The 21,875-nt window shown below is 46.9% G+C and overlaps 1 protein-coding gene across 3 annotated transcripts in view; it reads left to right on the top strand.

Moving 5' to 3' along the window:
* Positions 1 to 12,655: 12,655 nt before the first annotated feature.
* LRMDA (leucine rich melanocyte differentiation associated) overlaps positions 12,656 to 21,875 on the top strand; it is a 1,123,874-nt gene continuing 1,114,654 nt past the window's right edge. For all 3 annotated transcript variants that reach the window (XM_065520859.1, XM_065520857.1, XM_065520858.1), the window contains exons 1-2: positions 12,656 to 12,798; positions 19,122 to 19,222. In XM_065520859.1, coding sequence (XP_065376931.1) covers positions 12,769 to 12,798; positions 19,122 to 19,222 — 131 coding nt within the window. In that variant the 5' untranslated portion in view covers positions 12,656 to 12,768. The remainder of the gene's footprint in view (positions 12,799 to 19,121; positions 19,223 to 21,875) is intronic.

Raw genomic sequence — 21,875 nt, 5'->3', positions numbered from 1 at the left:
TTGGGAACTATTTGAAATCTGTGGGCATCTTGATGGCTACTCTTAATTTCTTCATGTCCTAAGGAAAAGGATATTTTCTTATGAAACCACAAGATAGCACAATGAAGAAAAGTAATGTTAATTCAATATTGTCAGTATTTATTATCAAACAGTTCACATATAAATGTTCCCAGTTGTCCCTATCATGTCTTTTTAGCTGTCCCTCTTCCAGTTCCAGTGTTCAATAAAGAAGCATGCATTTGACTTGGCTGTCATGTCTCCTTGGTCCATTTTTATCTAGAAGAGTTCTCCTAGCCTTTTTGTTTTTTCATTATATTATTTTGGACAGTCTAGCATTATTGTCTTATAAAATATTCCACTTTCTGGATTTGTCTATTTCCTCACCCATAGATTCTGGTTAAACTTTTTATGGTAAGAACAGCATGCAGGTGGTGTGTACTTCCCATCGAATCACATCAGAGGCCCATGATGTGAGGTCGTATCACCCTTGGAGATGCTGTTTGAGCTGTTGGTTAGGGTTGTGACCCCTAGATCTCTCCACTGTAGAGGTACATTTTCCCCTTTGTAAATTCCCCTTTGTCTGTGGGGTGACACTTTGTGTCTATTTTTTATTTTATGTTATTTATTTTGAGACGGAGTCTTACTCTGTTGCCCATGCTGGAGTACAACGGCATGATCTTGGCTCACTGCAACCTCCAGTTCCCAGGTTCAAGTGATTCTCCTGCCCCAGCCTCCCGAGTAGCTGAGATCACAGGTGTGCACCACCACACCTGGCTAATTTTTGTATTTTTAGTAGAGATGGGGTTTCACCATGTTGGCCAGGCTTGTCTCAAACTCCTAACCTCCAGTGATCTGCCCTTTTCGACCTCCCAAAGTGCTGGGATTACAGGCGTGAGTCACCGCGCTGGGCCTGTGAGGTGATACTTTAGAGGCCATGCAAATATCCTATTCACTCCATGCTTTCAACATCCCCTGGTGATCGTTGGCAAGATTGGTTGTCACCTTGGGAACCTTGTCTTTTCTGATCACTTTCTTTTCTTGGTTCCCAAGCCCTAACTTGCCTTCGGTTCTTCCTTTCCTCTCCAGTTGCTCCTTCTCAATCTCTTTGTGATTCTTCCATTTTCTTTGACCTCTAACTGTTGGAGGGTTCTAGGGCTCGACCTTCAGATCTTTTTAATCCTGTCTTGTGACTTTATATGCCACCTGAAAGCTGAAGACTCCCAAATTTCTAACTCTAGTCCAGATCTGTCTCTTGAACTCCACACTTATGTATACAATTTCCTTCTTGTCATCTCCACTTATAAGCCTCAAAGTCAAGGCCAGGCACATGGCTCATGCCTGTAATCCCAGCACTTTGGGAGGCTGAGGCTGGAGGATCACTTGAGCTCCGGATTTTGAGGTTATAGTGAGCTCTGATTGCACCACTGCACTCCAGCCTTGGTGGCAGCGAGACCCTGTCTCTAAAACCCTGCCAATGAAAAATAAACATCAAAATAATTTTAGGCCGGGCTTGGGGCTCACGCCTGTAATCCCAGCACTTTGGGAGACCAAGGCAGGTGGATTGCCTGAGCTCAGGAGTTTGAAACCAGCCTGGGCAACATGATAAAACCCCTTCTCTACAAAAATACAAAAAATTAGCCAGGTGTGGTGGCGGGCACCTGTAATCCCAGCTACTTGGGAGGCTGAGGCAGGAGAATCGCTTGAACCTGGGAGGTGGAGGTTGCAGTGAGCCGAGATCGTGCCACTGCACTCCAGCCTGGGCGACAAAGCAAGACTCTGTCTCAAAAAATAAAACAAAGCAAAACAAAAAATCTCAAACTTATCAGGTCTAAAAATGACCCCTGATGCCCTTCACCCTCTAATTTTCTCATCCATTTCAATTCATTTATTGAAAAAATATTTGTTGGGCTGGGTGTGGTGGCTCAGCCTGTAATCACCAATATGTAGGGAGGCTGAGGCAGGCGGATAGCTTGAGCTCAGGAGTTCGAGACTGGCCTGGGCAACATGGTGAAAGCCTGTCTCTACAAAAACTACAAAATTTAGCCGGGCATGGTGGTGTGTGCCTGTGGTCCCAGCTACTCGTGAGGCTGAGGAGGGTGGATCGCTTGAACCTGGAGGCCAGAGGTTGCAGTGAGCTGAGATCTCGCCACTGCACTCCAGGCTGGGGGACAGAGCCAGACCCTTTCTCTGTCAAACAAAACAAAACACAACAAAAAATAAAATCAAACTATTTGTTGAATGCCTACAATCTGCCTGACTGAATCTACACTTTGGGAACAGAGTAGTGAAAAAAACCAAAAAAACAAAAACAACAAAAAACAGAAATTCCACCCTGTGGAGCTTACTTTCAGTAGGGGAATTGAAAATAAATAAGTAAATAGAGAGTAATGAGTGCTGTGGAGAACCATACAGCAGGCAAGGGGGACGGGAGCGCCAGGGTGGACAGGGTGATTAGGGAAGGCCCCACTGAGAAAATGAGATGAAGCTGAGACTGGCAGAAAGTGAGGGATGGAACACGACAACTCTATCCTGCTGGCGGCTCAGGCAAACACCTTGGAGCTACGGTTTCTTACACTTTCCATGTCCAATCCATCAGAAAACTCTGTTGATGCCATCTTCAAAATACATCCAGTCACTGTTCACAGTCCACAGGATTCCTGTGACAGCCTGCTGTCTGGCCTCCTGGCCTCTGTCCCTTCTCCATGATCCATTCCCAGCACAGCAGCCAGAGCAGTCTTTTTTTTTTTTTGAGACAGTCTCACTCTGTTGCCAGGCTGAAGTGCAGTGGCCTGATCTCGGCTCATTGCAACCTCCACCTCCCGGGTTCAAGCGATTCTCCTGCCTCAGCCTCCTGAGTAGCTGGGACTACAGATGTGCCTCACCACGCCCAGCTAATTTTTATATTTTTAGTAGAGACGGGGTTTCACCACGTTGGCCAGGATGGTCTTCATCTCTTGACCTCCTGATTCGCCCACCTTGGCCTCCCAGAGTGCTGGGGTTACAGGCGTGGGCCACTGCGCCCAGCCAGCCAGAGCAGTCTTTACAAAATGTGAGTCAGATCAGGCCCATCCTCTGCTCAGGACCCCCGATTCAGCCGGGAGTGCTCCGCCTGTAATTCCAGCACTTCGGGAGGTCGAGGCAGGCAGATCCCGTGAGCTCAGGAGTTTGAGATCAGCTTGGGCAACATGGCCAAACCTCATCTCTACAAAAAATTTAAAAAAACATTAGCCAGGTGTAGTGATGCGCACCTGTAGTCCCAGGTCCTCTGGTGGTTGAGGTGGGAGAATTGCTTGAACCTGGGAGTTTGAGGCTGCAGTGAGCTGGGATCATTCCACTGCACTCCAGCCTGGGTGCCAGAGGAAGACCCTGTCTCAAAAACAAAAACAAAACAAACAAAAAACCCTCTCCACCTCAGGTGGAGTACAAACTCAAGTCCTAACCTCAGCCTATTTGGCCCTACATGATCTGCCCCCTTCACACCTGCCCTGTGACTTCACTTATCATTACTATCCCCCATCACTAACTCCAGCCCCAACGTGCCAGACGTCCTCCTGCCTCAGGGCCTTTGCACTTGCTGTTCCTATTGCTGGGCACATTTCCACCCTAGAAGTTTACTTGGCTCTCCCCCACTTCCTGCAGATCTCAGTTTCATCTCAGTTTCTCAGTAGGGCCTTCCCTGGTCACCCTATGTACCTGGCACTCCTGTCCCCCTTCTCTGCTGCATTGTTCTCCACAGCACTCATCACATGTATTTTCCTTCTCCCCTTCCCCTTCCCTTTCCTTTCTTTTTTTCTTGTGTTGCTCTGTTACCCAGGCTGGAGTGCTGGGATCATAGCTCACTGCCTCCTCATCCTCCTGGGCTCAAGTGGTCCTCTTACTTCAGCCTCTCGAGTAGCTTGGACTACAGGCGTGTGCCATGATGCCCAGCTAATTTTTTTTTTTTTTTTTTTTTTTACATTTCTCCAAGGTTTATTTCAGTGTGTTCACAATGTTGTTTAACATAAACACACAGACATGCAACAAGCCCATAAGAATACACTAAGGTGAACTTTAGAAAAAAATAATATCATATCTAAGTTATATGTGTGTGTGTGACTATGTATACACACACAGTATGTGTAATATCAATACCACAAATACTGTTTATACCAGTATTTGACAAACCGTTGGTTAAATGTGGTCTACCACTGTTTTTATAAATAAAGTTTTATTGGAACATAGCCAAACTTCTTTGTTCACATATGGTCTACAGTCATTTTTGCACATTTTTTGGTATTTTTGTAGAGACAGGAGAAACCACATTTGCCAGGCTGGTCTTGAACTCCTGGGCTCAAGCAATCCACCCACCTCGGCCTCCCCAAGTGCCACCACGCCTGACCTCCTCGTTTATTTTCTGTTCTCCTACTGAAAATAAGCTCCACAAGGGTAGAAACTTTCTTTTTGTTTTTTTTACAGCTATGTCCCCAGAGTTTAGATTCCTGTCAGGCAGATAGTAGGCACTCAACTCGTATTTTTTGAACGAATGAACTGAATGAATAAATTTCTATCACCTCAGCATAAGCTATAAATCCTCTCAGGTCTAAAGAAGTACTGGTATCTATAATGTCTGCATTCTCTACTGGCTACTAGTAGCTAATTCAGTGAGATGGGAGACCAGGGTGTGCCTAGGAATGAGGTTCAGGGTTCAGACCATAGCTGTGAGATGGGACACATGGATCCAAGGTTGGCATGTGTCTCACGTGGCTGTGTGCTTACATGTATGTTTGTGGGCTTCTTGTTTCTTTTTTTATTTTTTTGAGACAAAATCTCGCTCTGTCACTCAGGCTGGAGTGCAGTGGTGTGATCTCAGCTCACTGCAGTCTCCACTTCCCCGGTTTAAAAGATTCTCCTGCCTCAGCCTCCTGAGTAGCTGGGATTATAGGCACCCGCCACCACACCTAATTTTTGTATTTTTAGGGGAGACGGTGTTTCACCATGTTGGCTATGGTGGTCTCAAACTCCTGACCTTAAGTGATAACCTGCCTTGGCCTCCCAAAGCGTTGGGAGTACAGGTGTGAGCCACTGTACCCAGCCTGTTTGTGTGCTTTTGTGTGTCCGGGAGATTCTGTGCCAGTGCAGACATGCATAAGGGCCAGCACTCCTTCTGTGTTTCCCTCTTCAAGAAAACCACAGATGCTTTATAGAGCTGTGGAACCTCTGTGTGTCCATGAGTGACTCTGCTTCCAGCTGCTGCATCCTGAAGCCTTAGCCCACCTGTGATTTGGAGCCGAGGAGCAAATCAAAGCCAGGTGCAGCTGTACTGGAAGACTCTTCTTTCTGGCTGGGGTGACACTTTGTCCTTGGAAACACTTGAGTTCAAGTTCACCACTCAAGCATAAGCAAAGTGACTAGATGAAACTAAGAGAATGTGTTTGCTATTCCCCCTGCAAACTCTTCTCCCAAGGCCTTCCCATGGCTGGCTCCATCTCATGATTCTGACTTCAGCTCAAATGTCGCTCCCTTGAGAGGGGCCTTCCCAGAATATTCCACAGCTGTCTGAGGCTGTGCAGTTTGTGCATCACAATAGCATTGTGCAGAAGGGGTGAGTGGGGCCAAAATCCAGTCTGTGATGCGCTCCTCAAGGATTTCATAAGAAAAGGGCTTTGGAGGGCGAGCAAAGATCTTGGACACTGTGCCTAGGTTAGCACCCCCCATCTCCCATACCCTGTCTCACATTGTCCACTTTTGTCTTCACAGTATAGATGACTGCTATCTGAAATGAGGTATTTTGCTTACTTGAAATTATGTTTCTACTTGTTAGCTGTCTTCTCCCACCATAATGCAAGCCTCACAGGAGTAAGGACTGTATCTGTCTTGTTACTATTTGTCCTTCCAGTGCTCTACACATCGTAGGTGCTCAATAAGTATCTACTAGTGAGTAGTAGATACTTATTCTCTTTCTTTTATTTTTGTTGATACATAATATATATATATATCTTGGGAATACATATAATACGTTCATATAATTTGTAAAGATCAGATAAACGTAATTTTTTTTTTTTTTTTTTGAAATGGAGTCTTGCTCTGTTGCCTATGCTGGAGTGCAGTGGTGCAACTGCAGCTCACTGCAACCTCCAACTCCTGGGCTCGAGGGATCCCCCTGCCTCAGCCTCTCAAATAGCTTGGATCATGGGTGTGTGCCAACATGCCCAGCTAATTCAAAACAATTTTTTTTTGTAGAGATGGGGATCTCACCATCTTGCCCAGGCTTGTCTCAAATTCCTGAGCTCAACTGATCCTCCCACCTCAGCTTCCCAAAGTGCTGGGATTACAGGTGTAAGCCACTGCGCCCAGCCTCAATATAGTTCAGCTATATATAACTTTAAATATTTGTCTTTATGCTAGGAACATTCAAATTATTCTCTCCTAGTATTTTGAAGTATACAATAGATTTGAGGAGATGTGCATTTTTATCTAAGTAATCAACAGCACCTTAGATCGGTTAGTTTGCATTTGAGGAAACTGAGGACCTTAGGAGTGGAAGGATTCATCTATGAGCACCCAGCAAGTTAGTAGCAAAGCTAGCTCCTGAACCCAGCTCTTCTAGGCTAGGGCACTGCCCACCACAACGCTCCAGCAGTATCAACCTTCATCTGGCCCTCAGACTCTGGCACTGGTGGTGCCAGGTGCACTTGACACTTGCTTGCTCTGGGTTCACAGCGGTGAAGACAGCCTGGGCTTCTTTCGGAGAAGTGGGAAGAGAATCGGAATTAATATTGGTAAGTCACAACAGAACCCTCATGTGCACATTATTATTATTGCCCCCCCATATATTCTAAAATAATCCCCACAAATAATTATAAAAATAAATCTTGGTGACAAATTTTTTATTTTATTTCCAGGAACACATTTATTCATCATAATCTCTTCAGGGGTAGGACAAATTGGAGCACTGAGTAGTGAATACAATTTGCAAATAGGCAATATAAGTAGAGAGAAAATTAATATGTATTCCTCGGCGCTCTAAAAGGAGAGGAAGAACATTAATAGCCATTTCCTTGCAGATATAACTTTCAAAATGTTATTTCTGATCCATCAGCGTGAGGCTCCATATGAGGAAAATGGTTGCAACGTGACAAGAAGCGATTAGGCATCTCTCAGGTGCTCCTCCCAGCCTCCTTATCCTGTTTTCAGTGGGACATAGGAGGAGTCCTGTTTTCTTTTGTGGCCTGGGGTCACCTGCTTATTTGCTGGGTGACCTTGGGCAAGTCCCTTCTGCCCTTTAAGCCTCAGTTTCCCTCATCAGTAACTGGAGTAGATGATTTCTAAAGCAATTTGGGATGATCATAAATCCAAATTACTTTGGGAGTACTTCAGAAAAATATAGATATGGGGGACCACTTTAATGAACTGACTGCCAAGTTCTGTGTTTTTTAATTGAGGGTGGGAGGAACCCTTCCCCAACTTCCAAGTGGCAGAACCTCTCCAAGTCAAGTTGGGATTCTGGAAAGGTGCTCCCACTGGAAATAGACAGTTGGATGGGTTCTCTTTCCCTGTTGAAAGTCCAATGTGAGTCCCCCTCCTCCAAGTCAGCGATGACCTGCCTCCCAAGCCCAGCTAAGGACTTGGAGTTGCAGCGAGTTCCAGGTAAAATGGGAAATAAGATTTGTTTCTCACTGCTGTTTTCAGGATTTGTTAAAATAGTACCAAGAGATTAGCAGATAGTAGTTTTCATGGTAAATTCTTGATTCTGTGCCAATCTCCTCCTTTTTTGTTTTTAATTATAAAAGTAGTATATGCATGTTACCAAAATCACAGAAGAAATGGAGTGAAAAGCAGAAGCTCCTTTACCACTCCCACCTTCCTCAAACCCACTCCCTTCTCCACAGCCAGCTAATGTTTGCATTTTACTTTACTTTTATTTTTCTAGTAAGAGAATCCTACTATGTTGCCCCGGCTGGTCTCAGTGCTCAATTACAGGTATGAGCCACCATGCTCAGTCCTATTGTTTGCATTTTAACAGAGAAACAATGACAAAACCTTTTAAGACCTAAAGAGAAGGCCGGGCGCGGTGGCTCAAGCCTGTAATCCCAGCACTTTGGGAGGCCGAGACGGGTGGATCACGAGGTCAGGAGATCGAGACCATCCTGGCTAACACAGTGAAACCCCGTCTCTACTAAAAAATACAAAAAAAACTAGCCGGGCGAGGCGGCGGGCGCCTGTAGTCCCAGCTACTCTGGAGGCTGAGGCAGGAGAATGGCGTGAACCCGGGAGGCGGAGCTTGCAGTGAGCTGAGATCCGGCCACTGCACTCCAGCCTGGGCGACAGAGTGAGACTCCATCTCAAAAAAAAAAAAAAAAAAAAAACCTAAAGAGAAGGAAAACAGCCAAATGCGGTGACTCATGCCTGTAACCCCAGTACTTTGGGAGGCTAAGGTGGGTGGGTCGCTTGACTCCAGGAATTCGAGACCAGCCTGGCCAACATGACAAAATCCCGTCTCTACAAAAAAGTACAAAAAAATTAGCCAGGCTTGGTGGTGAGTGCCTATAGTCCCAGCTACTTGGGAGGGTGAGGCAGGAGGATGACCTGAGCCCTGAGGTCGAGGCTGTGGTGAGCTGTGATTGTGCCACTACACTCCAGCCCGGGACCCTGTCTCAAAAAAAAAAAAAATAAATAAAAATAAAAAGGAAAACTAGAGGCACTGAGAATAATAAATTAACATTTATGGAATGAACACTCATGCTAGCTATTATGATGGTATTTAATATATATTTTTAAAAATTCAATTTGTTCTGATTGGGAGATACTGGGGGGCTTTGGAGCACAGATCATCCTCAATCCCCTCACATATGTGCAAGTACTTTGAAGAGGGCCCTGGAAACCTCTCTTCTTTCCTGCACTTCCTAAACTTTCTCCTTTAGGCTGAAAGGGGGCTGCTTCAGCAACAAAGAGCATTTCATAAGCAGAGCACTTCTTAAGCAGACACCCCGCTTTTTTTTTTTTTAATTGAAATCTGAATGTGGTGAGTCTGAACTAGGGCCCAGGGCATGATTAATTACAGCAACCATCTTAACCTGCCCAGGGGCTGGGCCTGAAAGAAATGAAGCCAGGCTGAAGGTAAATGCAGCTAAGGATAGTTAGGAATGCTAACAAAACTTTGTTAACTGGCCCTGTTCTTCTTTCAGCTGCTAATGTAGAGTTGGAAGATTTAAGGAATCAGTTCCTGTTTCGCTGGTTCTGGCCGACCCCAGAATCAACTCCCTTGATTGGAAATAAACAGGATCTTCCTTTTTGTCCCCAGGAATGTGATGGAGGAAGGACTCTAAGGCAAAGGGCCTCTTCTGCCAAAGCAGAATAATAATAACAATGATGACAATAGGAATAAAATATTGCCCTCTTCATCAAGGGCGATAAGGAAATCTCCAGTTGTATGAGTTGAACCTTGTTGCTCTTCATGTGCCCGTCAGAGCTCCAGAATTCACAGGCTCAGGGTGGTCAGCGTAGGTTGGATTTGAACTTTCTGTCTTGTGGTCCTCCTGAGTGCATTTGTACAAGCTGGGCTACGTGCTTCAATTTGGGGTTCAGAAAACAGGATCACAATGACAGCACTTCTTGTTGACACAGTGCTGCGAATGTCTGTGTACAAGTCTGAGCGTCTCTCCTGAACAGTGTGTATTAGCCACAGATGTCCCCAGTGCCTAGCACAAGGCCAGAAGCTGGGGCACAGCGGCTGTGAAGTAAGATGGGGCAGGATAGGAAGCTTGCAGCTCACTTTCAATGAGTCATAGAATGGTGTGAGAGGACCGTGACTGCATGAGCCCAACTTTTACCTCAGTGCTCCTGTAGCTGGGGCAGAAAGAGCTGTGTTCAGGACAAAGCCCCTACGGGACTTGTCTGTTATTTTCACCCTTGTAAACTCTTTGTATTCTGGAGGAATTATTTGTCTAGCTCCTAGGTCAGTCTTATCTAAGTGTTTTTGTTTTTGCTCTCTCCCCTCCCCGAGGGAGGGGTACATTACGGAGGAACTTCACTATCTTCACTATTTCTGTTTAATCTTTGTTTTTGTTCGAAACGGTGATGAGGAGGTAGAAGGATGTTCCCCCTCCCGGCTTCCAATCTTCCTTGGTCCAGGGACACAGATTCTTTTTCTTTTCCTTTTACCTCTCTCCCTTTCCCCCTCTTCCTCCTTCTGTTCCTTCTATTCTCCTTTCCCCTCCTCCTTCTCCTTGTTCTTCTATTCTGAAGACTAACTCCAAAAGCTGAGGAGTAAGGACAGGTGAATCCAGTTTGTTTCTGCTGGTGTCCTCCCCCAACAACATTCAGGAAATTACTTCTGCTACGGTCTGAACATTTGTGTTCCTCCCAAATTTGCATGTTGAAGTCATAACCTCTTAGGAGGTAAAGCCTTGAGGGGTGATTAGATCATTGGCATGGAGCCCTCAGGAATGGGATTAGTGCTGTTATAAATGTGGCCCACAGGAGCTAGCTTGTCCCTTCTACCATCTGAGGACACAGGAAGAAGGCTGTTGTCTAGGAACCAGAAAATGGGCCCTCACCACACACCAAATCGTGGGTGCCGTGATCTTCAGCTTCCCAGCCTCTAGAACTGTGAAAAATAAATTTCTATTGTTTATAAGCACTCAGTTTATGGCATTTTGGTATAGCAGCCCTAGTAGACTAAGACCAATACTTTGCTCAAGAACTTTCAATAACTCCCTATTGTTTACAGTTCCAACACTAAAGCCCCCCTCCAACAGAGCTATCGTGATCTTAATTTTTGTGATTTCTGCACATGATCCTTCCCCACGCCATCAACTGGCCTTCTTGATGTGTTCACAGAGACAGCAGTGGGTGGGGAAGCATTTCCAGCCAACACTAACAGCTTCTGCGAAACCAATCAGAGGACGGGAGAGCTGGGACACGTGGCTGAAGAGGTAAGAATTGATGGGATTATAAGAGATCTTCAGGGACATACTAGAGATTCTGAACTGTATTAATTATTAGTTGATTAGGAGCCATTGAAAGATTTTAGGTAGGATCAAATTGGGCTTTTAAAATGGTTGCCCTGGGGCTATGTGGAGGAGGCAATAGTAGTGAGAGGGTGTGGAAAGGGGGAAAGATACCTGCCCACTATGGTGACATTGGTAGTGTCTGCAGAACAGCCTATGCTTAGACGACCCAGCTGTGTAAGGAGGCAGGGGGATGGATGAGATGACCTTCAGTAACTCCCTTCTGGTCGGGGAAGCGAGAGCCGTTCTCTAATCTCATCTTTGAGTCAGCTTGGGCCTGTTTCCACAAGTCCTCTTCTATCTGTCAAAGCCCTTCTAGGAAAGCTGAGCTGAAAGGCAGCTGCGGAGGGCAGAGTGCTGGCTGGGCCCGGGCTCACTTCCTCCTTTTCAGGCAGGAAAAGCAGACAAAAGTGGACAATGGACCAGAGAGGCTGCGTCCAGCAGAGAAGGAGGGAGGAGGCGGGGGAGCTGGTCCTTGGGCCAGCAGGTCTGGGAAGGTTCCCTTTGATCCCCTTATCTCTGGAGGGTAAGCTTTCTTTTTTGGCCTGCAGGACCTTTTGTTGCAGCATTTCCTGGAATCCCCCAAAGTAAACACAGTCAAGACTGCATTCTTACTGCTCCACTCTTCTGAGTCTGCTCCTCCCAGCTGAGAGAGGGGCAGGAAGGTCAACCCTCCGAGATCAACACTGCTCATCAAAATGCTGACAAGGGCCCACCTAACAATGTGTTAGGACCAGGGCTGTCTGAGAGACGATGCCAGTTAAGGCTGGGGTGGCTCTTAGCTGCAGCAGGAGTGGAAGATGACAACCAGTTGATATCTGGTAGCTTTGTGCATCCTGGGCTTGGAGGCAAGAATAGGCAAGGAGAAAATTTGGATCCTTTCAGAGAAAAACAGGCATGGGTTTAGGGATTTACCTGCCCACCGGGTCTACTTTCATCCAGACAGGAAGCCCATGGCCAGCTCTTCCAGATGGGGTGGGTGGGGAACAGCGCGAATGACCCCACTGATGACTTTAAGCCTCACAAATTTCTTTCCCTCTGAGAAGCAGGAGAAGAAAAGCCTGAAACTTGGGGTCACCAGCCAATTATCCTTCCCCAGGGTTTATTATTGTCAACTCTTAGAGGCCACAGGGAAAGGATGGGGTGGTCTTAACCAAGCCCACGTTTTATTTATAGGGAAATTCAACCCCCCCAATCCCCCTCCCCTCCTACAAATGGAAACTCCGCCCCACCAGGAGTCCTTCAACCTTCTAATTTACCAGCTTTGGTGGGGAGGGGAGTTCAGCCAAGAGGCCCCTGCTCGCTGCAGTTGAGGGCCCTTATGTAACGCAGCTTGCGAAATGCAGGAAAGGCCCGGCTGGCTACAGCTCAGCTAACGGCTCAGAAGGGGCGCCCCTGATAGGAATCCCCCCACCTCAGGCCTGGCCCAGACTAACGCGATAAAGTTGTGGTCATGGAGTTTTAGGCATTGGGACACCCGGGGGAGGGAGGGGCGCGGGGAGTCGGGGTCAGGCCGCCGTCGGGGCGCGGGCCACCTGTTGCAGTGGGCGGCCACGGCTCACCTGCGCGGGGGCCGGGCCGAGGGGCGGCGGCGGCGGCGCGCGGCTGAGCTGAGGTGCCCGCGGCCGGCCCGCGCCTCCGGCTTCCGCTGGGTCAGCTGACTGCCCAGTGCGGAACTGTGCGCCCGCCGCGCTCCCCTGCCGCGCTCCCCGCTGCCGCCGCCGCCGCCGCCGCCGCGCCCCCGCGCTCCGTGCCGCGCGCCCGCCGCGTCCTGGCAGCCATGGCCGGGCTCGTGGTCAGTGGAACTCAAGTAAGTCCCGGCCAGCCCCGCCTCCGCCCGGGGCGCAGTCCGCGTGGGGAGGAACAGCGGCGCACAGGGGTTCCCCAGGGCCTAGACACCCCTGTCCCCGCCTCAGGGGGCTGCATCTGCAGGCGGTGAGCGTCAGGTGCTCAGGTTCGCCCTAGTGGGGCGACTACAGACCCCGTTTCGGGCCTGGCACACACCCTGTCTCTGCGGGAAGAACACCCCGAAGGTCCCCCGTTCCCCCCACTTCCCTCTGCCCTTAGCGCCTCACTGAACAGGCCCAGCGGACACCGTGCTGACGGCCCCCGGTACTTTTGGGGGCCCACAGAAAATGTTCCAATTTCATAATCCGAATTTTTAAAACTTTTGGTCAAATAATCCATTTTGATAAATCACATTGATATAGTCATCTTTATACCAATGAAGTTGTAATATATAAATTTACTTATTTGTAAATAGAGGAAGGGGTTTATGTAGGCAAAAGTGTCTAGGGTACCCAAAGTCCCAGCACATCCCTGGAGATGAGGGTGCTGGTGGGCCCTGCGCTGAATGGGCTACCCCATAGCCAAAGGCTGATGGAAGGCTACCGACCTCCAGTTCTATTTCCACACTCGATTTCTTGAACAGGAGTCTGTGATGAATGGCAACACGCCAGTTTCAACCCTGGGTGCCAGACACCCAGACTTACATGCTTTTAGCTCTGTAGTGAAGCCTCAGGTGTTCATGGCTGGAGGGATGAACCCAGCAACGCTGGGACCAGGTGTCTTTCTTACCTGCTGAAAAAGCCAGTTCTCTGTCTTTAACCTCTTCTCTTCTCTGATGAAGCTAGAGCCCTCTTACTTCCCACCTTTCCCTGCACACCCTGGAGAAATAGTTCTGAGTTTTTGAAGCTCTCCTCTTGGATTGCCTAAGGCAGGTAGTGTCAGGCACAATTGGATTTTGAGATTACTTTGGGCTGAAGGGAATGATTCCTCCTTAGAGGAGGTTCTAGGGGTTTTTACAGCTCCTACAGATGCAGTGAGGGCCATCTGTGCTGCCCGTTAAACTAGCCGCTGCCTGTTTTCTTTTTTTCCAGAGTCCTGTCATTTCATCAGGTACACATGTTTATTGAGTGCCTACTGTATGCCAGGCACCATGCCAGGTGTTACTGGAAATAAGCCTTTCCTTTGTCTCTGTACACCCCCCCCCATTTAACATTTTTGTTGCTTAGGAATACTGGCTCTGTCCCTTGACCCACAGCCTGGGAGGAGAGAGCTGGAGAAAGACCAGAGTTCGGAAGTGAGCTACCAGCTTGCAGAGAGGCTAAAAATGACCCGTCTTGTTCAGCCATCGGGGAAAGGTTTTTTTTTTTTTTTTTTTTTTCCTGGGAGTTACTATGACTGCCTGGTGGGAGGGACTGGACAAGAGGGCCTCTTCCTTCTCTTGGAGTATCTACCTAAGAAGGAGGGTTCCCCGCCCCCCAGACCCTAGGTCTCTGTGTTTTCAGATGTAGTATTCTCCCGGTGTAACTTGCTACAAGTTCAGGGGGCTGAGCACTTTCCTGTGCTTCCTTTCCCTTTGCTCTTCCTGCGTTTCCTAGATTTGATTTTTCCTGCAACAACTGTTCTTAGCCTACTCCACACAGCCCAAGGACATTCATGGAAGTGTGGGTGAAGCATTTTAGGCCCTTGGGGACTGTTTTACTAGACCGAGTTGCCTGGGGAGGAGCTAAGAAGGTAGGTTGGGAAAATGCCCCTGGAGAGTCTTAGTGCCCCATTTCCCAAACTGCCCAGGTTAGTGGATTTGAGTGCCAGGCCCCAGAGGGTTGTGTTTTTTTGTTTGTTTGTTTTGTTTTTCACATTCTGCTCCCAGTGATTTCTAATGGCTGCTGTTTTAAGAGGTAGCACCTTGAATGTGGGTAGCATGGAACAGTACTTGTCAGACTTTAGTAGATCCTTCTTAAAGGGAGAAAAATAAAACCCGCAAAACTTCCCATGAGCCCATCGTGTGAATATAGTTTTTATTACAGTGTTACTCAAATATTAAAACATAAAGCCAGATACAAATTTCCCGTATCCAGAGACCTATAAATCCCAAATAAAGGGATGGTTTAAGTGCAAAGAAAAAAAATCCTATACAATTAAACAATTTAATGAGATGAATGCTGCTTGGCTTGAAGTTAGGTCACTGCTTTTAAGGCCACTGTGGGCTGACTGCTGTGGAGCTGGTTTTTAGGAGCTCCACAAGCCTATGATGCCACATGCCTGGGGATGTTGCAGTCTTCCTATTGCTTTTCTCTGTAAAAGTCTTTTCATTTGCCATGGGTCTGACTTCATTTGGCTTCTCTTGGCTTGAATGCATCATTTATGTTCAGCATTAAGTCATTTCTCTTTCCTCTAGCTTAGACAACTTAATACAATTGTAGACACAAATACAAACTTGGAATTTGGGCACTGAAATCTTGTGCCCAAGAGATACTGGACTAATGAATCCCTTCTGTGGGGAGAGTGGTCTCATTCAACAGCTGTTTAACAGAGTGGCCACTGGGTGCCAAGGACAGTGTTGTGCACTTTTAATATGTTAGCTCATTGCATTCCTGTAAGTACAATAGGGACAATAATATGCATGGGGCTGATTCATAAGAATTGAATAGATAACAAGCACATGATAGGCATTTAATACATGTTGGTTTTTACATTATTCTTTACACTTTTGGAGGAGTTAGTGTTAGTCCAGTTGCAGAAGAGGAAACAGAGACTCGAAGATGGTGACTTATCCGCGACAACACAGCTAGCAGTGGCAGTACCGGGAATCAGATTTCTACCTATGGTTGTTTCTACTCCAACAGCTTCCAGTACCACACATACACTTATTTATTTATGAATGAATGATAAGGGCTTGCTCTGTTGCCCAGGCTGACATGCAGTGGCGCAATCATAGCTCACTGCACCCTTGAACTCCTGAGCTCAAGCTGTCTTCCTGCCTCAGCCTCCTGAGTAGCTGGGAATACGAGTGTGCACCACTGTGCCCAGCTCAGTATTACAAATTTAAAATCGAGGATCTCCCACCCCTGGCTAGGGGCAGGCATCATAAAATAATCTCCTCAACATCTGACTGTTGACAAACTCATCTCCAGAAATGCCCTGGGAGCTAGAAAGTCCCAAAGCAGAGTGAAACCTGCAGTCTTCTATGGTTTGGTCATTTTCTGCAGCTTCAGCTCGGAGGGATTGTGTGTGTACATGGATGGGGACCCCTTCCAGACTCTCCTTTCCCTTTCTAGTTTCCTCTCCATAGGGATCTTTAACTTGTTGTATTTTCATTTGCCTGGTGATGGTGTCCCTTCCTGTTATTCCACACAGGGTGGAAGTCTTAGGGTACAAATTATAGAAAATAGAGAAATTATAAGTTCGAATCTTTGTTCCTCAATGCAGTCTAAATCAAGGTAATTGACTAAATACAGTGGTGTTCTGAATATGCTCTTGCTTCTGTGCCATTTAAGATATATTAATCTCTGTATCCCATCTCCCTTTTGCTGAAGAAGCAAACTATTTTTGGTTTGGCTCTTCTGGCCTTGCATCTTACATTAGGTGGTCCTGTGCTCTAAGAAGCTTCCTGACATCCTGAGAGGTAATGTCTTCCCTCAGAAGCTCTTCTTAAGTCTTTTTTCTAGCTTCAAGTGTTGCTTGCAATATCTGGCAGTGACTGCTTGCTGCTTTTAAGCCTTTTCCAGCCGATTTGAGCCCTTCAGCCTGGTCGGCTTAACTCACATCTCTAAAAGCTTCTACTTTACCACAGGGGTTATCTAAGCATGCAGATTACTTACCAAGTTGGTTCTCATGCTAAACTTTTGAGACTTGGTCTTCACATTTGAGAACAATGAGAACAACTTGTATTTTTCTTAGTCTTCCTGGGATGTCATATAGTTAAGACCATGTAATGAAACAGGCTGCTGACAGTCTCATCAGATGTTGTGAGTGATCCAAATGCTTTGTGGTGATAGCTCTCCTTGGTGCTCCTGTTTGCTTTGAATGGAACTCCTACATAAGAAAAAGGGAAGCAAATATCCCTCTCTTTTCCCAGGCTCTAACAGTCTTCTTGGGCCCTCAGTGTAGCACCATGGGAGAAGTTCTTGCCCTTTCAGCTCAGAAGACTCATTTTGAAGTCAAAACATGTGATAGATGCACCATTGGCATTTGCTGATCAAGAAAACTCGTGTCTGCCTGACATGGTGGCTTGTACCTACAATTCCAGCTATTTTGGGAGGCTGAGGTGGGGGGATTGCTTGAGTTCAGAGTTTGAGATCAGCCTGAGCAACACAGCGAAACCCCATCTCTTACAAAGAAAAAGAAAAAAAAAAAAAAAGAGAGAAATCTCAAACCCACATGTAGATTTGTAAACACTCCATGGCTCCCAAGTTGGAAGTCCTTATTTATGGTATAGGACTTGATCTGGGCTCTGTCACTAAGAAGCTGTATTGTGCTGGACAGGCCTCTGGAGTCTTAGTTTCCTTGTATAAAACATAAGAAGTTTTGACAAACTGGGTCTCTCTGAGATTTAGTCCTTGGCCATTCTAAGAGGAAAGAACTCAGTTTCTACATCTAAAACTCAATGTCTCTACTATATATATCACAGAGGTCTTGACTGATAATATGTACAAGGTAGTGGTGCAGGCTGGGGTGAATGGGATGGATTTTCTGGTGAGTGCCATGGACCTGGGGTTCACTGTGAATGTACAATACAGAAGAAGCTGCTGATTAAGCAGAGATCCTGAGGGAGATCGAAGCCCCCAGATGGACTAGAGCCTTATAGCCACAGTCTCTCTTTGGCGTATGATTTCTCTCTCCGCTTGGAAGCAGAACTTAATTTATTACACAAAGAATTGTGAAGAAAGATGGACCCCAGGTAGAAAGAGGAGAGACTGCTAGATTGAACTTAGAGTCCTTTATTTTTTAGCCTATATCTTCTTGAGTCAAAATTACTTTCTTGGAGTCAGCTGTTTTTCTGTTCTTTCTCCTTATTTTCTCTCCTAGAATGAAGTTACTGAAGGAGAGTGGATATAGGATATTGCATTGTCAGCAGTTTGTCCTCAGTGGATAGGAGAAGGTTGAGAGGTGACTGGAGATGTTGAGGGTGTCAGGGTTCAGTGTAGCTTATATGAGGTTGAACCATGTAAAAGAGCTATTTTGTGGTTCTAAAATGGATATTCGTAGCTCACATGGTTGAACCTAATATCTAAGGATGTAAGATGGTCACCGTAGTCTTGTTTCCCATGAGGAAACAACCTCCTGGGGAATCTCTTTCTCATTCTAAGAGATCTTTGTCTGTATATGTGGAAGAATGTGATTTGTAGGGAAACCAGAAGAAGGTTGTAGCCATGTGTTGGGCTTGGATTTCGAGCTGGGGGTTGAGCATGTTGTACTTTAGGGAAACAGCATGCATTGTGGCCCATTGGTCAGCTCAGCCCCGTGGGTTTATTTTATGGTTTGGGGATTAGTTGCTAGTCTGCCCACAGAGTGCTGTCTGTAAAAATGGGTTCCAAAAACTGGGTGATTAGGGTAGTGAGAATGCCCACTGACCTTCTCACAGGCATCAGTTCTGGAATCAGTTCAGTTCAGCCTTTTAATATTTGGGCACATACAGGTACTTAATAATAAATAATCTGTAATAGATAGAAGAATGCCCAGGGAAACAACTTTGTGCACAGTGTGGGATTGGCTGCCAAAGGGCCTCTGGAGGAGGGACATTCAGGAGCCCCGGGCACACATTGTTGCCCTGTGGCCTTCAAATCAGCTTTTTTTGGGTGTGGAGGGCATTTTGTACACGGTGGCAACTGGATGGGATTGGTGGTCTGGGGAGGTTTTCTTTTCCAACCCTGTTTGTTCCAGCACCCTGAAGGTTGAATGCTGGTAAGTGCATCTGCTGTGTGTTTTATGAGGTAATGTGCATACCAGGGTACTGGGGGGCAGTGGAGGAGAGGGAGAAGAAGCGGCAGAGCAGCAGCTGTTGCAAAAGCCCCTGAGTGAGAGGGCGATTGTTGCAGTTATATCAACGTGCCCTGATATTCAGGTTTCTTTTGGACACCTGAATCTGGCCAATTTTAGTCCAATTTCCATTGTCTTGGGATTAGTCTCCATCATGTTAACTGCACCAGGAAAGGGGAGCTGTTGGTGGTGTCCTTGGAGCCCCCAAAGCTGATTTGATCAGGGAAACAGTCACAAATGTGGCCTTTTTGTGTGTGAGAAACTTGCATTTCAAGTTGCAGAAGCAATCATTGGATCAATAATTTCAGGATTGGGAGCAGATGGGTGATTTCCGTTTGCCACATTGTTTCTGTTCCATTTAATTTCCAGGTGTCCTACATAGGCCAGGACTGCAGAGAAATTCCAGAGCACCTTGGCAGGGACTGTGGACATTTTGCAAAGAGGCTTGATCTGAGCTTTAACCTTCTGAGGTATGTAACCTTCACAAGATGTAGGCCAGGCCTGGGAGACCCAGTCCTCCCGGGTACTTTAGGGCCGGCAGATAAAAGTCAAATGTTCCAACTCCACATAGGGTGTCCTTTTATTCAGCAGAAGGCTCTGAGAGGTGTGGAATCATGCCCCAAAGGTTTGACTGTGTCCGGTGATTCCTTGGCTGCCTTTTTTTGTGCTGCTGAAGATGCCTAGGCAGCATGTTGAGCCTCATCCATTTCACACCAGTTCCTATGAGAGGGCCATCATGTTTTCACCGTGTTCTTTTCATTTCTCATGGATACCTGTGCAGACAGGTCAGAATACTCTTGGGGAAGGAATGAGATGGAGCCCGCAAGAGTGTTTTGGGGTGTCTAGGTGTGCTTTTTTAGGATAAACACATGTCCCAAAACATTTGTCGAGTCACAGGTAGGGTGTGTGTTTTCTTTCTTTTGCCTTTTTATGAATTGGAGCTTTAAATGTTTGTGATGATAATGTCTCCCAGATGGTGTTTCAAAGCAATTTAAACAGTTAGTGTGGGGTGGGTGGGAGGGAAACTCTCTGACAACTGTTCAAGTCTTGGCAAAGGTAAGTGTGATCTTGTATATTATTCCAGTGGAGAATACAGGCAGTTATTTCCTTTCTCCCTAAAAGGTTATGCCTTGTGCCTGATTTGGGGGCTTGGAGGAGAGAAGTAAGAGGTACTTGGAAAGCAGGTGTCAGTGGGATAAGAGCAGGGGTCAGGCAGGGTGATTGCTTTTCTCCTAACAAGCTGGTGCCACCCAGGGCTTTTTCCTCAGTGCCCTCCTTGAGAGCTGTGCTGCCCTCTGAGTGGGACAGACTGTCCTGGGGTCAAAGGAGAGATGAGGAACCTGAATTCCATTCCAGGGCCCAGGCACTTTCCTGCTTCTAGGCCTCGGAGTCTTCATTTCCCACTGCTGAATCTGGATACTTGGGAATTAGAAATTTGAGGGAAACTGAACACAACTCAGGGCCATAAGGCACAAGAGGTAAAAGAGGATTTGTTTGAGGTCAGCCAGCGGAACTCCTCGGATGCTGCTCGGGAGTACGCGGCCACACAGAGCTGCACTGTCTCCAGGAAAGGGGCACCCTGAGGGTTGTGGTGGATGGAGAGTGGCCACTGTCTCTGTATTCTTCCTTACTCCCAAAGGATTTTTGTGCATCTGGGGAGAGGTTGAAACTGACAAGTTGTAAGTAGTACACAGTGATGAGAAGAAGCCAAATAAATACATGCTGACTCTAGAGAAATGAAGGATTTTTTTTTTTTTTTTGAGATATCTATTTCTGAGCACTTTTTTTGAGTGCTCCAGCCTCCCAGAGCAGACTCAGGCAAAAGTCTCCCTTTCCTGGGCATGGAAGGAGTTCCTCCTGTGTGACCGGCCCCCAGGGGCTCAGGGCACTGGGGCTCGGGGTTGTGGTTGCCCTGAGTAGTTAGTGGGAGCCGGATGTGGGTTTGAGGAGGCTGGGCCGCATGAGGGAGCATCAGTGTATGTGGGTCATGGGACTGGGCTGTCAGGTCTGAGGAAACACAACCATCTTTGTGATGTCCAGGGGCCCCGCCTTTCTTTGGGAGAGGAGGGACTGGACCTTGGGAGGTGTGTATGTGTGGCAAGAAGGGGCTGTTGGCTCTGAGGGGCTGGATCTATATGGATTTATTGTAGGAAATGACACATCCTAGATGCAGGAAAATTTAGTAAGGGGGTGGCTGAAGAGTGGATTCAGAAGGAGAACACCGAAGATTTGTATTTTCCTTTGTTGAGAGGAGACACATTTCTGTAGCGTTGAGTTTGAGTTGGTTTCACATCCGGTAGGAGCCTGTTCTTGTCCGTGTTTTCGTCAGTGTGTGAGCTCCACACTGGATTGTAGCTGAGTTTGGGCAGGGATAAGCAGTGGAGGGGTGAGGTCTAATGTTCAGAAAAAGTTTGTGTTTAGGGACTTGGTTATGCTGGAGACAGTTGCAGACCAGAATGGAGAAAAGCACTCCTGACTTGAGTTGGGTGTGCTTGGGAGTGGATCACCTTTGATCTTCTTTATTTACCTAATTGGAGGGAGGAGCAGGGGAGGCAACACTATTTCTCTGGGGTATTAGAGGAAGATTTGAGCTTATTAGGGCACTGGTCTCTATCTTTGCCTTCAGCTGAATCAACATCTAAGATGTTTTAGATGCTTAGCTAATTCCTCTTAAAAAGAATAAGCAGAGGCTGGGCGTAGTGACTCATGCCTATAATCCCAGCAGTTTGGGAGGCCAAGCTGGGCAAATCACCTGAGGTCATGAGTTCAAGACCAGCTTTGCCAACGTGGCGAAACCCCGTCTCTACTAAAAATACAAAAAATTAGCTGAGCATGGTGGCGGATGCCTGTAATCCTAGCTACTTGGGAGGCTGAGGCAGAAGAATCACTTGAACCTGGGAGGTGGAGTTTGCAGTGAGCTGAGATCACACCATTGTACTCCAGCCTGGGCAGCAAGAGTGAAACTCTGTCGAGAGAGAGAGAGAGAGAGAGCGAGAGAGAGAGAGAGAGAGAGAGAGAGAGAGAGAGAGAGAGGCAGGAGGGGGGAAAATAGGGAGAAGAGAAGAGACAGGAGATTCTAAACTTACCTTCCAAATGAGTGGGGATGGAGTGGATGACCCAAGC

Source organism: Macaca fascicularis, chromosome 9, assembly GCF_037993035.2.
Source record: "Macaca fascicularis isolate 582-1 chromosome 9, T2T-MFA8v1.1".
NCBI classification, from domain to species: Eukaryota; Metazoa; Chordata; class Mammalia; order Primates; family Cercopithecidae; genus Macaca; species Macaca fascicularis.
The sequence above is the reverse complement of the archived record's forward strand: the minus strand, read 5'-3'. Positions and strand labels throughout refer to the sequence as shown.